The sequence below is a fragment of the Tamandua tetradactyla genome, chromosome 1 (assembly GCF_023851605.1).
Source record: "Tamandua tetradactyla isolate mTamTet1 chromosome 1, mTamTet1.pri, whole genome shotgun sequence".
Classification (NCBI taxonomy): Eukaryota; Metazoa; Chordata; class Mammalia; order Pilosa; family Myrmecophagidae; genus Tamandua; species Tamandua tetradactyla.
Genome location: NC_135327.1, coordinates 82,321,325 through 82,341,373, shown reverse-complemented (window position 1 = coordinate 82,341,373; position 20,049 = coordinate 82,321,325). Strand labels below are relative to the sequence as shown.

The following is a 20,049-nucleotide window of genomic DNA, read 5'->3' as shown; positions in this document are numbered from 1 at the left end:
ACTTATTTCATATCCATCTCAGTATCCCAATACCCATATTTGGCACAGTTGCTATCATATAGCATATGGTATTAAATGTTTGGTTTGATTTGAAAACTGCCCTATTTGGTTCTCACTTCCCTTATGTCAAAAATGAAAAAGTTGGACCAGATTATAACTGTATTTTCCTATTCTCAAATTCTGTAGACTCCAAACTTATATTTAAAGAGAATATCTTATTAACCAAAGTATGTGGGAAAGTTTTAGGAATAGCATTACCTTTTTCTGACACCCAGGAAAGTAACTAATAAAATCTACTTATTTTACTCTGAAGCGTATTATCTTCTCATCTCTGAACCCTGTAGTCCAGATTTTCCATGGCTGTTTTTTCTTATAGCATTGTTCACACTGTAATTTCAGTATTGGTCTTCCCACAGTGCCTCAGAGAAGCTTAGTTGGTATTTATTAAGAAGTACATGAATGACTATATATACTTGTGACCAGCAGTGCTCTAGAGTCACAAGCACCTGAGTCAGTCTTATATGTCTGGTGGTTAGTGAGACTGAGTGGTAAATCAGTTATCAGTGACATCAGTAACTCTTGGTTCAGGCTATTGATCACAAAGGAAAATGGTTAAGAAAGTTCGTAAATTTGTTGGAAAAGGATTGTGGTTGGCCAAAATTGTTTTCACAAAGACATCATAAATTTAATAACAAAACTGGGAAGTATGAGGTGCTTTTTGCAAGGACTCACGAGTGATAGGAAGCATCCCAGCCTTATTTAGTGCTCTACAGCTAATCATGTGTTACTCAGATATAGTGCTCTTTTAACATTTTTGTTTTCTATAAGAATGTTTAAAATAAGATAAATCAGTAAAGGACAGATGTGACTTTATGCATGGCTCATGTTTTATTCGTATGAATGTCAAGTATCAAAGGTATTTTACATTTCCATGCTAGAAGAACTGATAGTAACTTACTTTAAGATTCAGGTCTGTAGACCTTCCTGCATTGGATCTGTTGGAATTTTTAGTCAGGTGAATAAAGAAGTAGTAGTTGAGTGGGCCACGGTGGCTCAGCAGGCAAGAATGGGCTTGCCTGCCATGCCAGAGGACCCGGGTTCGATTCCCTGTGCCTGCCCATGTAAAAAAAAAAAAAAAAAAGGAAGTAGTAGTTGTAGGAGTAGTAGAAGTAGTAGTATAGTACCACCTAATGATACTCATACAGCACTTACTATGTGCTAGACACTATTCTAAGTATTAATTTATAAATTCACATAACCCTATGATGTAGATACTATTATTGTATTTCACAGATTCAAAGTTGAAGATATTTTGCATTTAACATCTCTTCAGATCAGGCCCGTGTTTTATTGTATGGCATGTTACAGTTACAACTGACAGCAACATTTTTGTAGTGGTACATAAAATAATTCTTATTAGTGTCTTCTAAGATTTGATTTTTTTTTTAAGTTGTATCCAAATTTATAGATAAAGAAACTGAAGCACAGGGAGATTAAGTGACCCGGGTCATGCAGCTAGTGAGTGGTAGAGAAGGGTTAAAATCAAGGAGGCCAAGCTCCATATTCTTAGTTTTATTAAAACTATGTTGTACTGGCTCTCTTTAAATTAATGATGATTCTTTTATAAAACCATGTGGCCACCACAGTTCATGTTTTTAAAATGGAATATGGTAATTTTCCTATCTAAAATACAACCTTTTTCCCTACTATTTATTTTTTCAATGGAGTAAACATTTTTATATAGAACACTGTTTTAAAATCATGCAATTCAAATAGTCTATGACATTGAATTGTATTATTTACTTTGTTAGTATTCTAATCCCCAACTGATACAATTAATTTAAAACATTTTTTTAGAAGACAAAACTGTCTTTATATGATCAGTACTTTCCTTTCACCTTTTTCTTGGTACCTACTATTCTCCCATGAGTTTAACCTGATGATCATGTATAATAAAGAACTCTCCCTCTACAGTGTGTGACTTTGCCATGTAGGAAGCTTGTTGTATAACTTGGAGAACCTCACATGAGGCCCAAGGGACACTGTGATGTCCAGTCTACATCAGAGGTAGGGGTCTCTCATGATGAACTTTTAGGAACTGTACCTTCTTGAACAGGGTTTGTTCCCTTAGTTATCCCATTATAGGTGGTCCCTCGTGTCCAATGTAGAAATTGAGTGTGTGTCTGAAATTAGATTGCTCAGGTTCAAATCTTAGTTCTTCAACTGAACAGTGAATGAGCAAGTTATATAATTGTTCTCAGCTTCCTTATTGTAGGATGAGAATAATAACAGTACTAACTTTGTAGGTTTGGGGTAAGGATTAACTGAGATAATGTATGTGAAGCATTTAAAAGCATACCTGTCACACTGACAGCACTCACTGAAATGTTAGCAGCAGAGGTGATACTGAAGATGGGGTAGTGTTCAGGAAACATTGTTTAAGAAGCACAAAATAAGCTGTGTCTGCAAATAATTCATGCTGAACAATTTATGCAGCTTCTCGGGCATCACTGTAAGATCCTCTGTAAAATCGCATGACCTTCATAGATCTGTTGTTCTAATAATCCCTTTAATTTTCTCATTTTCTCTTAGTCCGAAGTACTTACATTCCAATAGTTTTACAATCTCAATTTCAAAGGAGAGGTATGTGAAGATAGTCTTACAGATTTCTTCTGCTCTCATAAGAACAGCTAACATTTATTGAATATTTATTATGTGCCAGGCACAGTTCTAAGCACTTTACATTTAATCGCATGACAGCCCAGTTACAGAGGTATTACTATCTCCATTTTATAGATGAGGAAACTAAGGCAAAGTACTTTTGCTCATGCTAAGAAGGGCAAAACCATGATGCAAACCTTTAAAGCTGTTGGCATTTTTATTGTGAATAACTTGTCTTCTCTCAAGGCAAAATCTGTACTCAGGAACTGAATCCCAGGTATTTCTGGCATGTGTGGTGCTTTCACAACATTTAATGGGTCCCTAGATATGATGTGTTGAGAATGGCACTCTCCCTTTGTGGTATTCCTCCCAAAAACTCATAACCCCACTTTAATCATGAGAAAAACATCAGACAGATCCCAATTGGGGAACGTTCCACAAATTACTTGTGGAACTCCTCAACACTGTCGCAGTCATAAAAAACAAGGCAATTCCCTCCCATACACCCAAAGAAAAAAAAAATGCAAATCTGAGAAACTGTCACAGCCAAAGCAGCTTAAGGAGACATGACATCTAAATGTAATGAAGTATCCTAAATGGGATCCTAGAACAGAAAGAGGACATCTGATAAAAACTGAGGATATCTGAAATAAGTATGGGCTTTAATTAATGATAATGTATCAACATTCGTTCATTAATTGTGATAAAATATACCAAATTAATATAAGGTGTTAACAATAGGGAAATTAGGCATGGTAGATACGAGAACACTGTATTATCATCACAACTTTTCTGTACATCTAAAACTGTTCCAGAATAAGAAGTCTATTTTAAAAAAAACAGGGAAGTTGCATTTGACTCTTTCATTTTGCATGTCTATTGCCATGCTTATACTCTCTTCTTTGATGTATTTTTCCTTCATTAGTGAAGTGAATATGTAACTGAAATGATTGATAGTGGAATAAGGAAAAAGTACTGATTATTTTCTACTATATAATAAAGGAGCTTAATGTTAGTGTATAGGAATAAATGCTAATTGCAGATAGCTGTTTGTTGTTTAACATGTTAATATTTCTTTCTGATTTTTTATTACTAAGGGAGCAGATTTTAAGAGTAAAAGAAGATGAAAATGTTCCATTTCTGCTGGTTGGTAACAAATCAGATTTAGAAGATAAAAGGCAGGTTTCTGTAGAAGAGGCAAAAAACAGAGCTGATCAGTGGAATGTTAACTATGTGGAAACATCTGCTAAAACGCGAGCTAATGTTGACAAGGTAAAATGTGACTCTCCCTATTACTGCAGTGTGTTAAAAATAAGTTGATTTACTTTAACCTGATTCCATTTTGTATAGAGATGCTATGAGACTTTCAGATGGAGAATTTTCTTTTTACTATGTGTTGATTTTTATTAGCCCTGAATGTTCAAGTATAGCATATTAGGAATTTCTTAATTTCTCTCATGCATACGTTCCCAAGAGACATTAAAACATGAGACTCTGCAGCAATGTACTTTTTTTTTTTTTTTAGCACTGACAAGATTCCTAACCTTAATCCTGCCCTTTTTTCTTATCCTGATGGGCTGGTCTGAATAATTTAGAAGGAATTATATAAATCCCAAGATGCCAGCATTTAAGCTTCCTCACCTCCAGCCTGCACCATGTCCAGTGCCGTTTAGTTCTCAAAAGTGAAGGTGCCTCCCAAGATGAAGGAACCACCAGATAAGAGGATTTTTAAATTTCGGGTACTAGTACTACACTCCCCACTCTCAACCTTTGTTTTCTCCCCAATGGAAGTGTAAACATTGCCCTCCATTTCTGTAACATTTCTTCCACACTCTCTCCCCTTTGTTGACATTGGCACCTCCTGGCAGAGACTAGGTACAAAGCATCCTAACCTCTGAAAACCTCCCCAAGTGCATTTCATCTTGCTCCAGGAAACTGTCTTCAGTATTGAGAAAGGGTGCCACCTGGAAAACTTAGTGGCTAAAACAATAATTTATTATGCTCTGGATTCTCTGGGTCAAGAATTTGGGACAGGACAAAGTAGAGATGACTTGTCTTTGCTCCATAATGGCTGGTGCCTCAGCTGGAAGACTTGAAATCTGAGCACTTGAATTACCAAGTTTAGATTCTAAAGGCTTGTTCACACATGTCTAGCAGTTGATACTGGCCATTGTCCAGGGATGCCTCAATTCCTCTCCACGTGGGCTTCTCCATATGGTACTTTCCATGTGTGCTAGTTTGGACTTCTGCACAATGAAGTGGCAGAGTTCCAAGAGCAAGCATCCCAAGAGAATAAGAACCAGGCAGAAAGCATATCACCTTTTATGACCTCACCTCAGAAGTTATGCAGCCCTATTTCCAGCTCTGAAAGTCCACCCAGGTTCAGAGGCAGAGGAAACAGACTCCACCTCTTGATGCAAAGGAACAAGATTCTGGAAAAGCATGTGGGACCAAAAGTATTGCTGTGGCCATTTTTGAAAGGTACAATCTACAATCAAGGTCGCCTCTCCTAAACAAGTACTATATTAAATGAGGCTGTTTATAAGCTGAGGCACAAGTTCATACTGAAAACTTCAGTTTCATTTACTGCTACATCCAGAAGGGTGGCTACCAGAGAAATAGAGGACCTCAGTAGCTAAATATAAGTAACTTGCTACAACTATTCAACTTCCAGAATTAGACTATAATTGATTTTTTGCTGAGGAAATAGTCTAATAGTAAGAAGAACTAATATTTATTAACACTTAATAAAAGCCAGGCACTTATAGCAAGCACTAAACATTTGCTCCTTAACTGTATGAATGAGATATAATCTTCTCATGCTCCCCTATATTTATTTATTTTTATTAAATTGGGGAAGTTATAGCTCTACAGGAAAATCATGCAGAAAGTACAGAGTTCCCATATACCTCCACACACACCAACAGTTCTCCCTATTAACTTTTTTCATTACTATAGTAACTTTGTTACAGTTGGTGAGATAATATAATTATGATTCAATTACAAATGATAAATCATGTTTACATTAGAGTTCCTGTACATGTTGTACACATCTATGATTTTTAAAACTTTTTATTCTAGTAACATATATACAAAGCAAAATTTCCCCTTTCAACCACATTCAAATATACTATTAAGTGGTGTCAATTACATCGACAATGTTGTATTACTACTATTACCGCCATAAGTACCAAAACTTTCCCATCACCCCAAACAGAAATTTCGTACCAATTAAGCATTATCTCCTCATTCCCTACCTTGCCACTACCCCAGCCCCTAGTAACCCTTTTTCTCATTTCTGTCTGTATGAATTTACATATTGTAATTATTTCATAATCAGTGAGATTATACAATATTTGTCCTTTTATGGCCAGCTTATTTTCTACAAGATGATGTCTTCAAGGTTCATCCATATTGGTGCATTTATCAGAACTTCATTCTTTTTTCTTTAACATTTTTTTATTGTGAAAAATAACATGTAAACAAAAAAGCAATAAATTTCCAGCTACATTTTAACAAGTAGTTAGTTACACAATATATTTTAAAGTTTGGTATGGGTTATATTTCCACGATTTTTCATTTTTTCTTCTACCTGCTCCAAGACACTGGAGACCAAAAGAAATATCAAAATATTGATTCAGCAGTCATTTCATTTATTAAATCCTATTTTCTCTATTATACTCTTCCTTCTCTCTTTTTTCTTTTTTGTGAAAAATAACATATATACAAAAAAAAACAGTAAATTTCAAAGCACATCTCAACAGTTAATTGTAGAACAGATTTCAGAATTAGGTTTGGATTACAATTCCACAATTTTAGGGTTTTAGTTCTAGTTCTGGGTTTAGTTTAGGGTTTTGTGTTTAGTTCTAACATACTGGAGACTAAAAGAAATATCAATATACTGATTTAGTACTCATACACATTTGTTAAACCCTATCTTCTCTGTATAACTCCACATCACCTTTGATCTTTCTCTCACTTTTTAGGGATATTTGGGCTATGCCCATTCTAACTTTTTCATGTTGGGATGGAGGATAGAACTAGTTGTTCTGGAAAGGTTGGCCCCTCTGCATTACAGGACTTATCTGGTCCAGGGACCCATCTGGAAGTTATGAGTTTTTGGAAAGTTACCCTAGGGTATAGAACCTTCGTAGAATCTTATAGACTGACCTAGGTATTCTTTAGGATTGGCAGGAATGATTTTGGTTGGGTTTTGGCAAGTTATGATAGTAACTACTAGCTGCTCCAAGACACTGGAGACTAAAAGAAGTATCAATATAATAATTCAGCAACCATATTCATTCGTTAAACCTGACCTTCTCTGTATAATTCCATCACCTCCTTTGCTCTTTCTCCCACTCTTTACAAGTATTTGGGCTATGCCCATTCTAACTTTTTCATGTTGGAAGGGACTGTTGATAATATGGGATAGGGAGATGTAACTAATTGATATTCTAGAGAGGCTGGCCCCTCTGCACTTCAGGACTTATCTGGCCTAGGAACTCATCTGGAGGTTGTAGATTTCTGGAATCCTGGTGCATGGAACCTTTGTAGAATCTCATATAAAGCCCTAGGTGTTCTGTAGGGTTGGGAGGAATATTTTTGGTTGGGGTTAGCAAGTTATAATAGGTAGCAATGTCTTGAAGCTTACATAAGAGTGACCTCCAAAGTAGCCTCTTGACTCTTGTTGAACTCTCCCAGCCACTGATACTTATTTGTTACACTTCTTTTTCCCCTTTTGGTCAGGATGGCATTGTTGATCCCACGGTACCAGAGTCATCTCCCACACCACCAGGGAGCCTTCCCTCCCTGGATGTCATTTCACATGTTAGGGAGTACACAGTGATTTCACTTAAAGAGTTAGGCTTAGAGAGAACTTCGTTCTTTTTTTACAGCTGAATAATAAATAGTCCATTGTGTGTATATATGACATTTCATTTATCCATCATGTGTTGAGAGATACTTGGGTTGCTTCTGTATTTTGGAAATTAGGAATAATGCCCTTATGAACATTGGTATGCAAAATATCTGTTTGAGTCCCTATTTTCTACACTTTGAGGTGTATACCTAGAAGTGGGATTGCTGGGTTATATGGTAATTCTATAGTTAACTTTCTGTGGATCCACCAAACTATTCCACAGCAGCTATACCATTTTACATTTCCACGAATAATATGTGAGCGTTCCTGTTTCTCTGCATCCTCTCCAACACTTGTTATTTTCTGGTTTTGTTTTTTTTTTAATAGTAGCCTTCCAGTGGATGTGAAATGGTATGTCACTGTGGTTTTGATTACATTCCCTAATGGCTAATGATGTTATGGCAACTTTTCATGTGCTTATTAGTCATTTGTATATCTTCTTTGGAGAAATGCCTATCCAAATTTTTTACCATTTTTTAATCGGGTTTTTTGTCTTTTTGTTTTTCAATAGTAGGATTTCGTTATATGTTCTTACCAGATTTGTGGTTTTCAAATATTTTGCTTTCTTATTTTCATGGTAAAGTTCTTTGATACCTTTTTTTTCTTTTTTATGCAATTCTATTGAGATGTATTCGCATACCATACAATCCATCCAAAGTATGTAATCATTGGCTCACAGTCTCATCACATAGTTGTGCATTCATTGCCACAATCAATTTTAGAACACTCTTATTACTCCAAGAAAAAAATAGAAAACCCAAAACGTCCTGTACTCCTAATCTCCTCCCCCATGATGGATCCCTAGCATTTGTACGGTACATTGTTACTGTTGATGAAAGAACATTAAGATATTACTGTTAACTGTAGTCTATAGTTTGCCTTATATATGGTTTTTCCCATATGCTACTCTATTATTAACTCCATGTAATAATTTTGTACATTTGTTCTAGTTCATGGAAGACATTTTTTATATTTTATTAACCACAGTCTTCATCTACCATAAGATTTGCTAAGTTATAGAGTCCCAAGTTTTTTTAACCTCTGGCTTTTCTTATGGTGTCATATATGACTGTAAACTTCCCTATCAACCACATTCATACACCATTCAGACTGTAATTATACTCACAGTAATGTGCTACCATCACCTCTATCCACTTCCACTTATTTAAATTTAACCTAGTTAAAAATTCCGTTTATCTTAAGCAACCACTCCCCATTCTCTAGTCTCATTGTGTCTACTGGTAACATATATTCTGAGTGTTATGGCTGTGAGTTTACATATTATATATTAGTTCATATTAGTGAGATCATACAGTATTTGTCCTTTGTGTCTAGATGACTTACTTTCCTCAACATAATGACCTTGAGGTTCATCCATGTTGCATGCTTTAGAACTTCATTCTTTCTTACTGTTAAAATAATCCATTTTATGTATATACCACATTTTGTTTATCCATTCATCAGTTAATGGACTCTTGGGTTGTTTCCATCTTTTGGCTATTGTGAATAAGGCCACCATGAGCATCAGTGTACAAATGTCAGTACGCTGCTTTCAGTTTTTCTGGGTATATACTGAGTAGCAGGATTGCTGGATCATAGGACAACTCTATACTTAGCTTTCTGAGGAACCACCAAACCATCTTCCACAGCGGCTGTACCATTTTACATTCCCACCAGCAGTGGCTAAATGTTCCTGTTTCTCCACATCCTTTCCAACACTTGTAGTTTCCTGTTTGTTTAATAGTAGTCATTCTAATAGGTGTGAAATGATTCTCATTGTGGGTTTGATAACTAGTGAAAGTGAGCATCTTTTCACATGCTTTTTAGCCATTTGTATTACCTCTTTGGAAAAATGTCTATTTTCATGTCATGTGCCCATTTTTTAATTGTGTTGTTTGTTTTTTTATTGTTGAATTGTAGAATTTCTTTATATATTCTGGATATCAAACCCTTATCAGATATGTGGTTTCCAAATATTTTCTCCCATTGAGTCAGCTGCCTTTTTACCCTTTTGACAGAATCCTTTGAAGTATAGAAGTATTCAGTTTTGAGGAGGTCCCAATTATCTTTTTTTTTTTTTTTTATTGCTTGTGCTTTGGGTGTAAGGTCTAGGAAACTACCACCTATCACTAGATCTTGAAGATGTTTCTCTACATTTTCTTCTAGGAGTTAATGATACTGTCTCATATTTAGATATTTGATCCATTTTGAGATAGTTTTTGTATAGGGAGTAAGGTAGGGGTCCTGTTTCATTCCTTTGGTAATTGATATCCAGTACTCCCAGCACCATTTACTGACGAGACTTTTATCCCAGTTGAGTGGCCTTGAAAGCCTTATCAAAAACCAGTTGATTGAAAAAAAAATCAATAGATTGGAGTGTTGGTGGACTTTTGACTTTGGACATTATACATGATGCCCAATGAATGGAGGTGACTGAAGGATGTACTGACTGAGATATGCCTAAGAGTTACCTCCAAAGGGCCCTTTTTGTTACTCAGATGTGTCCTTTCTCTCTCTAAGCCCAACTCTGCAAGTGAAATCATTGCCCTCCTCACTACATGAGCCTGGCCCTGGCAATATGGGATTGACAATGCCATCCTGACCAAAAGGGGGAAAAGAAGTATAATTGATAAGGTATCAGTGCTAAGAGAATTCAGATGAGTCGAGAGGCTACTCTGGAGGTCACTCTTATACAAACTTCAGTTAGACATTGCTATCTATCATATCTTGCCAAAACCCAACCAAAACCATTCCTGCCAATCTTAAAGAATATAAGGATCTACAGAGGTTCCATGCACTGGGGTAACTTTCCAGAGGCCTGCAACCTCCAGCTGGGTCCCTGGACCAGATAAGTTCTAAAATGCAGAGGGGCCAGTCTTTCCAGAGCATCAACTAGTTCCATCCCCTTATCCCATATTATCAACAGCCCTTTCCAACATGAAAAAGTTAGAATGGGCATAGCTCAAATACCCCTAAAGAGTGGAAGAAAGATCAAAGGTGATGATGAAGTTATGCAGAGAAGGCAAGTTTAACAAATGAGTATGATTGCTGAATCATTACATTGATATTTCTTTTAGTCTCCAGTACGTTAGAGCAACTAGAAGTAAAAACCTAAAATTGTAGAATTGTAACCCTGAAATCTGTTCTACAACTAATTGTTGTGATGTACTTTGAAATGTATTCCTTTTTTGTATATATGTTTTCACAAAAAAGAAAAAGTCAATTAAAAAATTTCCATATGTTCTTGAGTCTATTTAGGAGACTCTGTTCTATTCCATTGGTCCTTTGTCTATCCCTATGTTGTTAATGTTGTGCTATTACTATAACTTTATAAAAAGTTTATTAAATTCTTATTGGTCAGATACCCCATCTTATTCTGCTTTTCAGAAATATCTTCATATTCTTGGACATTTGGCCTAACAAAAACATTTTAGAATCATCTTGCCAAGGTCTTTTTAAAAATGTGTTGAGAATTTTGTTGTAATTGAGTTGAGTCTATAAATCAATTGGTTAAGAATTAATATCTCCATGGTATTAAATCTTTCCAGTCATCAAAAAAAAACAAAAAAAAATCACTTGACCATAGATCTGAGGGTCTGTTTCTGAAGTCTTTGATGTACTTTTTTTTAAAAGTTTTTAATTTTGATGAAACCCAATTTATCTATTATTTATTTTCTTTTGGTATAAAGTCTAGAAAACTATTACCTAATAATTACCTAAGGTCCTGATGATATTTCCCTACATTTTGTTCTATGAATTTTACAGTTTTGGTTCTTATATCTAGGTCGTTGATCCATATTGAGGAAATTTTTCCATTGGTCTATATCTGTCCTTACATCAATACCATGCTGTTTTGATTACTGTAGCTTTGTGGAAAGTTTTTAAATTGCGTATATGAGTCATCCAACTTTGTTCTTCTCTTTTAAGGTAATTGTGGCTATTGTGGCCCCTTACCCTTCATACAAATTTGATCATTGTCTTTTCCAATTCTCCAAATAAAGCTGTTGAAATTTTGATAGGGATTGCATGGAATTTGTACATCACTTTGGGTAGAATTCACATAAGAATATTTAGTCTTCCCAACCATGAGCAAAAAATGTCCTTCCATTTATTTAGGTCTTCTTTAATTTCTTTCAGCAATATGTAGTTTTCCATCTTTACATCTTAGTTGAATTTATTCCTAGATATTTGATTCTTTTAGCTATTATAAATGAAATTCTTTTCTTTATTTCCTCTTCAGATTGTTCATCACTAAGTGTATAGAAACACTACTGATTTTTGCGTTTTGATCTATTACCCCACCACTTTGCTGAATTCATTTTTTATCTTTAGTAGCTTTGTTGTGGATTTTTCAGGATTCTGTCTATATAGGATCATGTCATCCTCAAATAGGAAAAAGTTTTACTTCTTCCTTAATAGTTTGGACTCCTTTTATTTCTTTTTCTAACCTAACTGCTCTGGCTAGAGTGTCCAATATAATGTCAAATAATGGTGGTGACAGTGGGCATCTTTGTCTTATTCCTGATCTTAGGAGGAAAGCTCTCAGTATTTCACCACTGAGAATGATTTTAGCTGTAGGTTTTTCTTATATGCCACTTATCATTTTAGGAAGTTTCCTTCTATTCCTAGTTTTTTATGTATTTTTATTGATAAATGTTGCTGGATTTTGTCACATGCCTCTCTGCATCAATTTGACATCATCACATGTTTTTTGCCCTTTGTTCTAATGATTTGCTGTAATACATTAATTTATTTTCTTATGTTGACCCATGCCTGCATACCTGGGAAAGCCCTTCTTTATTGTGGCTTATACTTCTTTTAATGAGCTGTTGTATTCAGTTTTTGTTAAAGATTTTGTTAAAGGTTTTTGCATCTATATTAATACAGGATATATTGATCTGTAATTATCTTTTCTTGTAGTCTCTTTTTCTGACTCAGGTAGTTGACCTTATGGAATGAGTTATAATGTATTCCCTCCACTTCAATTTTTTTGGAGACCTTGAGTAGTATTGACATTAAGTTGTCTTGGAATATGTGATAAAATTCACCAGTGTAGTCACCTAGTCCTGGGCTTTTCATTCCTGGGAGGTTTCTGATTACTGATTCAATCTCTTTACTTGTTATTGGTCTGTTGAGGACTTCTGTTTCTTCTTTTTTTTTTTTTTAGGAGTTCAGCTTTTTATTGAACATATTAGAAAAAGGGTGTAGTTCAAAAGACCAAAGCCCATGTCATCATCAGACTCCTCAGTCTCTGCTTCCACTCTCTTTTCCTCAGCTGACGCAGCAGTGGTGGAGGGGAGAGGATCTCCCACTGGTGCAGCATCTTATCCTGGGGCAGATCCATCAGCCCTTACATTTCAAATGAGGCTTCCAAGATACTGACATTAGCCAGAATCTTCGCAAACACCCAGGTCAGAAAGATCAACATTGACATCATCTGCTTCAGTGAGCCCATCGTACATATCCTCTGTGATGGTGACCTCATCATTATGAAGGATAAGGGCCAAGTAGATGTGGGTGAATCAGAGAAGGAGGCCATGGCAGGTGAGTGCTAGGCAGACAGCTGAAGCATGTGGAGCTAGTCACCAGATCAAGTGAGGACACCATCACCTGGCCTTTGCCTCATTGGAAGAACTGATTATCTTAGCAGCAGCTGAAGAAAGATATCTTTTTCTTCTTGCCTCAGTGTAGATAGGTTTTGTGTTTTCTAAGAATTTGTCCATTTCATCTAGATTATCTAATTTGTGGGTGTACAGTTTTTCATAGTATCCTTTTATAATCCTTTTTATCTGAGGGGTTGGTTGTAATGACCCCCTTTCATTTCTAATTTTAGTTATTTGTGCTTTCTGTGTTTTTTTCTTTGTCAGTTTAGTTAAAGGTTTGTTGATTTTATTGACCTTTTCAAAGAATCAGCTTTTGGTTTTGTTGAGTCTGTTTGTTTATTCTCTCTTTCATTTATCTCTACTCTAATCCCTGTTAGATTAATCCTTCTGTTAATCCTTCTTCTGTTCATTGTGGCTTTAGTTTGCTCTTCCTTTTCCAACTCCTTCAGTTGTGAGGTTAGGTCTCTGATGTGAGATCTTCCTTATGTTTTAATAAAAGCATTCAGAGCTGCTTTATTTGCTGCATCACAGAGTATGTTGCATCTTTTCATTCACCTCAGGTTACTTCCCAGTTCCCCTTGTGATTTTTTTTTCTTTGATCCAGTGGTTGTGTTATTTGTTTTCTACTTATTTGTGATTTTTTTTTTCTACGATTGATTTCTAGCTTCATTCCATTGTGGTCAGAGAAAATACATTGTATGATTTCAGTATTTTTTAATTCATTGAGACTTGTTTTGTGACCTCACATATGCTCTTCCTGTCTGTGTCCATTAGAGAAGAATGTGTGTTCTACTGCTGTTGGGTAAAGTGTTCTGTATATGTCTCTTAGGTCTAATTGATTTATAGTATTGTTCAAAATTGATCTTTTGTTTAGATATTCTATCCATTACTAAAAGTGGTTTATTGAAGAATCTTATTATTAAAGTAAAACTGTCTATTTCTCTCTCTAAATCTATCAATATTTGCTTCATATATATTGGAACTCTACTGTTAGGTGCATATGTATTTATAATTATTATATCTTATTGTTGAATTGACTTCTTTAATCAGTGTATAGTGTCCTTCTTTGTCTTTCATAACAGTTTTGATTAAAGATTTTTTATCTGATATTAGTATAGCTGCCCCACCTCTCTTTTGGCCACTGTTTGCATGGAATTCTTTTTTCCATCCCTTCACTTTCAACCTGCTTGTGTTTTTAATTTAAGGCAACTCTGCTAAACAGAATATAGTTGGGTCATGTATTTTCATCTGTTCTGCCCATCTCTGCCTTTTGACTGAAGAATTAATCCATTTTCATTTAAAGTAGTTGCTTATAACGCAGGACTTCTGCCACTTTGCTATTATTTCTTTATAAGTCTTTATGTATTTTGACCCACAGTTTTTCATTAATGCCTATTTTCATGTTTAATTGAGTTTTTGTAGTACACTAATTTGAGTTCTTTCACATTTTCTTCTGAATATATTTTTCAGATTTTTTTTTGTAGTTACTGCAGGGCTTTAATTTAATATCCTAAATCTCTAACAGTCACATTTGCTTTGATAGCAACTTAATAGCATATGCAAATATGGTTTCTAGACCTCTCTTTCCCCCCACTTTTTTTGTTGTACTTGTTATAGATTATATCTTTATACATTATATGTCTAAACCATAGATTTATCAGTTTTGCATTTTGGCATCTGTAAGAATAAAAGGTGGAGTTACATACAAAAAATATAATAGTACTAGTGTTTATAATTACCCCTGTGGTTACCTGTACTGTTGATCTTTTATTCTTTATGCCTCTTTGATCAAGAGGCATGTCTATTGCCCTTTCTTTGAAGAATTCCCTTTAGCATCGCTTGTAGAGTAATGTCTAGTGGATGAACTCCCACAGCTTTCGTTTATCTGGGAATGTCTTTCCCCCATTTTTGAAAGTCATTCTTGTGGAATGTAAAATTCTCGTTGGCAGTTGTTTTCATTCAGCATTTATATATTCCATCCCACTGCCTTCGTATCTCCAGGTTTCTGATGAGATCGGCACTTAATCTTAATTGGGACTCCCTTGAACATAATATGTTGCTTTTCTCTTGTGGCAGCTTTCAGAACTCTCTCCTTGTCCTGGCTCGCCAGCATGGCAGGAGAGAATTCTGCCATCATGCCACCGTTGCACAACCTGGAACATTCTTTTAAAATCTACAGAGTATTCCAGAGATAGGCTTTTCCATAATTCTAGTATTTTCCTATTAATGACCTATAGGTTGTTTTCAGGGTTTTTTTAAAATTATAAACAATACTGCAGGGAACGTGCTGTCTGTGCACCCATGCAGGAGTAAAACAAAGGAGCACATTTAAAATTTTAACAATGATATTTAATTCCCCTGCAGTGCTTAAAGAAACACCTTCCCCACAGCCTTGCCAGCACTGGTTAAATTGGTCTTTAAAAATTGCTTATCAGATGGGTTAATCATTCTTTTAGTTTGTGTTCCCATGATTAGTTATGGGGCTGAGTATCTTGTCTTTGATTCATTGGCCATTTGTATATCTTCTGTGACTTCTGTGAAATTACTTTCATCTGCACTTTCATCTAATAGGCTTTTTATCTTTTTTAATCATATGCCCCTAGCTCTTTGTCCATTTAAGTCTTTTGTGAATGTTGTCTCCTTGTCTGTACCAAAATTAACTGTGCTTATTTTGTCTTTTGCCGTGGAAAAATATTAAAGACTATGTTGTCAGAATTGTCAGTGCTTTCTTTGTGACATCTGGACTTTGCGGCCTGCTTATTGCTTGAAAAATCTCAGAGCAAAAAATGTCCCTATAATTTTATACTTTCTTTTTGTGTTGGCTTTTATAGTAGATACTTAATCCATTAAGAAAAATTTAAGATTGTCTATGATATGAATTAAAGGTTGCCTGATAAATAAAGAAACTGCTGAAGGGAAAGGTTTAGATTTAGGCTGATGGTCCATGTGGTTTAGAGAGATGTTGCTTATTTCTAATAACTTTAGTTTTGTGTTTTTCTTTGTTTTGTCCAATTTGTTTTATTTTATTTTATATGGGAAGAAGAGGCATTTCAATCTACAGTCTGAAATTAGAAGAGCTAAGTTTTATATATACCAGCTTGCCCTAAAATGGGAAAAGAGAGATGGAGGCAGAGAAGCAGAAAGAGAATTAATTTGAAAGTGTATTAACAGAACTCAGAAGAAGCCCTGGGCTTTGGGGATTGTAATTTTACAACAAAACAAAACAAACCCTAGAAACAAAGCACAAACAAGACAGAAAACAGAAAAGTCAACAGTAATATAAGACCTCTGTGTTAGTTAGATTCAGTTGTCAACTTGGCCAGGTGAGCATACCTAGTCTTGTTGCTGCGGACATAAGCCAGCGGTACGTGAACCTCATCTGTTGCCAATTACATCTGCAGTCAGCTAGGAGGCGTGTCTGCTGCAATGAGTGATGTTTGACTTAATTGGCTGGTGCTTAAATGAGAGATTGCAACGTAGCACTGCTAAGCAGCTCGGCATTCCTCATCTCAGCACTTGCAGCTCAGCCCAGGCCTTTGGAGATACAGAAAGAAGTCACCCCGGGGAAAGTTGTTGGAACCCAGGGGCCTGGAGAGAAGACCAGCAGAGACCATCCTGTGCCTTCCACGTAAGAAAGAACCTCAGTGGAAAGTTAGCTGCCTTTCCTCTGAAGAACCAACAAAATAAATCCCCTTTTATTAAAAGCCAATCCGTCTCTGGTGTGTTGCATTCCAGCAGCTAGCAAACTAGAACAACCTCATTAACCATTTGCTTCCATTTGGCAGTTGAAGCACAGCTTCCATTAGCATTCCATCATTAAATTAACTAATGCAGGTTCTAAAAGTTTCCCTCTGCTTTCGTTAGTTAAAATTACCTTTATGATCAATAAAAATATTTTTAATTACTTTTATGGTTTCTAATATGGATTCATTTTAAGATTATTGTAGAAACTCACTCACACCCATCTTTCCTTACTTCCTTCTTCTTTACTTTTTCCTTCTTTAACCATTAGATCCTGTGTCCATTTGGCATAACTCGTTTAGTGTTAGGTAGCTTCTTTGCTTTCTGATATAAAAAATTTTATATATCTTGCTTTAGACCAGTAATTCAGCCACTCATCAAGGAACACTGGTAGTTTTCAACTGAAATGTTATTTGGAGACCAAATGCTGAGCACCAATTTGCTGATCATTAATAGGGTCTCATTGATTCATGGCCTTTTCAGTGATTAGACCTAAGACATATGTGTTATTAAAAGGGAAAAAAAATCATGAGATCATTTTGTTATTTCTAACTCAAATTTAACATTACCAGATTTTTACCTCTTTGATTTTGTATTTATATCTTCTATTTTACACTGAAAGGTTTATTTCCTAAACTACACTCATATAATTGCTGACTTGCATTATCCTGTAAATATATAAAATAGTTCCAAAAGAACAATACCACAATTGCTAGTCACAACTAAACTACTATATGTGGCTTAAAATTTCCTTGTCTTTTTCTGTTTTGTATTTTGTTTGTGCTTTGTTTCTAGGTTTGTTTTGTTTTGTTTTTCTTTTCATTCTTAACTCTAAGATGAATATTCCATATGCTATGTTTTGAAAGTCACATGAAATATTTCTTTTTCTGTGTCATTGTGTCATCAACTTGACAGGCTTATTTGTTTTAATTCGATTTTTAAATTGGAGGAATTGGTTTTTTGTTTTATAATGTAAAACATTTACGCTTCCAAAGCAGAAGCTGTGTAACAAGATATATTCAGAGATACCTCACTTTTCCCTCTACTCTGTTCCCTTCCTCCTGAAAATAAAAATGATTAGTTTTTGGTTATTCTTTCAATATTTATTTTTGAAAATGCAAGCAAATATATATATACCCCTCTATTCCACACACACATAGGCAGTCCTCTATGTATACTGTGTTCCACCTGGCCTTTTTGTTGTTGTTGTTATGCTGTGTGGCAGGGTCACATTCATTATTTTTCCATGTGAGTATCCTGTTATTGCAGCACCATTTGTTGAATTTTTTGTTTGTTTTTTGGGGGGGAGAGTGCATGGACCAGGAATCAAACCCATGTTTTATCATGGCAGGCAAGAATTCTACTATTAAAAAAGGCACATCAGTCATTACATATTTTTTTGCTTACAACATTCATATGTCTCATATTACTTGATTTTTCTTATTCTTAGGGAGATTTTTTAAATTCTAAAAATAGTAATAACTGAATTTTTAAAAAAAATTTTAGAGTTTAAAAGTATGGAACATAAAATTTACTTATCTAGTTATCCATGCACACGTAACTATTTGTGTACAGTGTAAGTGTGTATCCCTCCAGGTCCTTTTCAGTGTGTACTCAAACATTGGATATTGAAATTTAATTTTCAAATCTTTTTACTAGTATTTTTTAAATTATTATGCTAGTAGCTCTAATCTTTTGCCATTTCTAGATATGAGATAGAAATTGATAAATTCTCAGATATAATGTAACAAAAAAAAAAAACAGTTTTCCAGCATATCATATTGAAAGATTAAAAGAGCACCTGTAGGGGAAAAGAATAGAAATGAGCCAAGATGGCGGCTTAGTGAGGTGTGGAGTTTAGTTCATCCCCCAGAGCAGCTAGTACATAGCCAGGAACAGTACAGAACAACTCCTGGGGCCACATGAGTGACTGGACACACAGCGTACACCAGTCTGGACAAGCTGGGCCAGCTGCAATCCCACCCAGAACTGCTCCAACTGCCTAAGGCAAGGGCTGAATTAAGCTTGTCTCAGAGCTTGTCTGGAGCCTGTACCTTCCCCAGGTGAGGGGTGGGGCCCAACCCAGGTGGAATCCCTCCCTCAAGGAATTCAGACCCCAGGGTCTGGACAACTGAAGCCATTAAATCTAGCCTACTACCTCTCCTCTGTCTCAACCATACCCCCAGCAGAGAGAGTCTGCTAAAGTTGAAGGTATCGCATTACCTTATGCTGGTGGGACCCGCAGGCAGACAAGCACCACATACTGGGCAGGATAGGAAAAACACAGAGTCTAGAGGCTTCATAGGAAAGTCTTTCAACCTTCTGGATCTCACTCTCAGGGAAAACTGATGCAGGTGACTTTCCTCTTGAGAGAAAGCCAATTTGGTCTGGAGAAATCTGACTAGGGTTTGTAATACCTGAGTTGACCCTCCTAAGGGGGATAAAAAAGGCACTATATAGGCAGGGCAAGAAACAAGAAAACAACTGAAAAATTCTGATCTGTTAAACAAAACCTAAGCTAGAGGTCTAGAATAAGCTTAACTGAATGTTGAAGAACATATAGACAACAAAGTCATCCAGCAAGAAAATCCTAGGTAAAAAAAGGCAAAACCATCTCCAGAACAAACTAAGGAAATTAAATGCCTAGCCACCAGGAAAAAATAACAGATCATACTAGGAAAGTTGAAGATATGGCCCAGTCAAAGGAACAAACCAACTATTCAAATGAGATACAGGAGTTGAAACAATTAATTCAGAGTGTTTGAACAGACATGGAAAACCTCAACAAAAATCAAATCAGTGAATTGAGGGAGGATATATGGAAGGCAAAGAACGAACAAAAAGAAGAAACTGAAGTCTGAAAAAACAAACCACTGAACTTATGGGAATGAAAGGCACAGTAGAAAAGGTAAAAAAAAGAACACTGGAAACCTACAATGTTAGATTTCAAAAGGCAGAAGATAGAATTAGTGAACTAGAGGATGGGACATCTGAGATCTGACAAGCAAAAGAAAATATAGGGAAAAGAATGGGAAAATATGAGCAGGGATTCTGAATTGAATGCCAACATGAAGTGCATGAATATACATTTTGTGGGTATCCCAGAAAGAGAAGAGAGGGGGAAAA

The 20,049-nt window shown here is 35.6% G+C and overlaps 1 protein-coding gene across 3 annotated transcripts in view; it reads left to right on the top strand.

Moving 5' to 3' along the window:
* The window catches only part of RALA (RAS like proto-oncogene A), a 108,295-nt gene that overhangs the window by 83,604 nt on the left and 4,642 nt on the right, over positions 1-20,049 (top strand). For all 3 annotated transcript variants that reach the window (XM_077119479.1, XM_077119480.1, XM_077119483.1), the window contains one exon: positions 3,759-3,933. In XM_077119479.1, the coding sequence (XP_076975594.1) occupies positions 3,759-3,933 (175 nt within the window). The remainder of the gene's footprint in view (positions 1-3,758; positions 3,934-20,049) is intronic.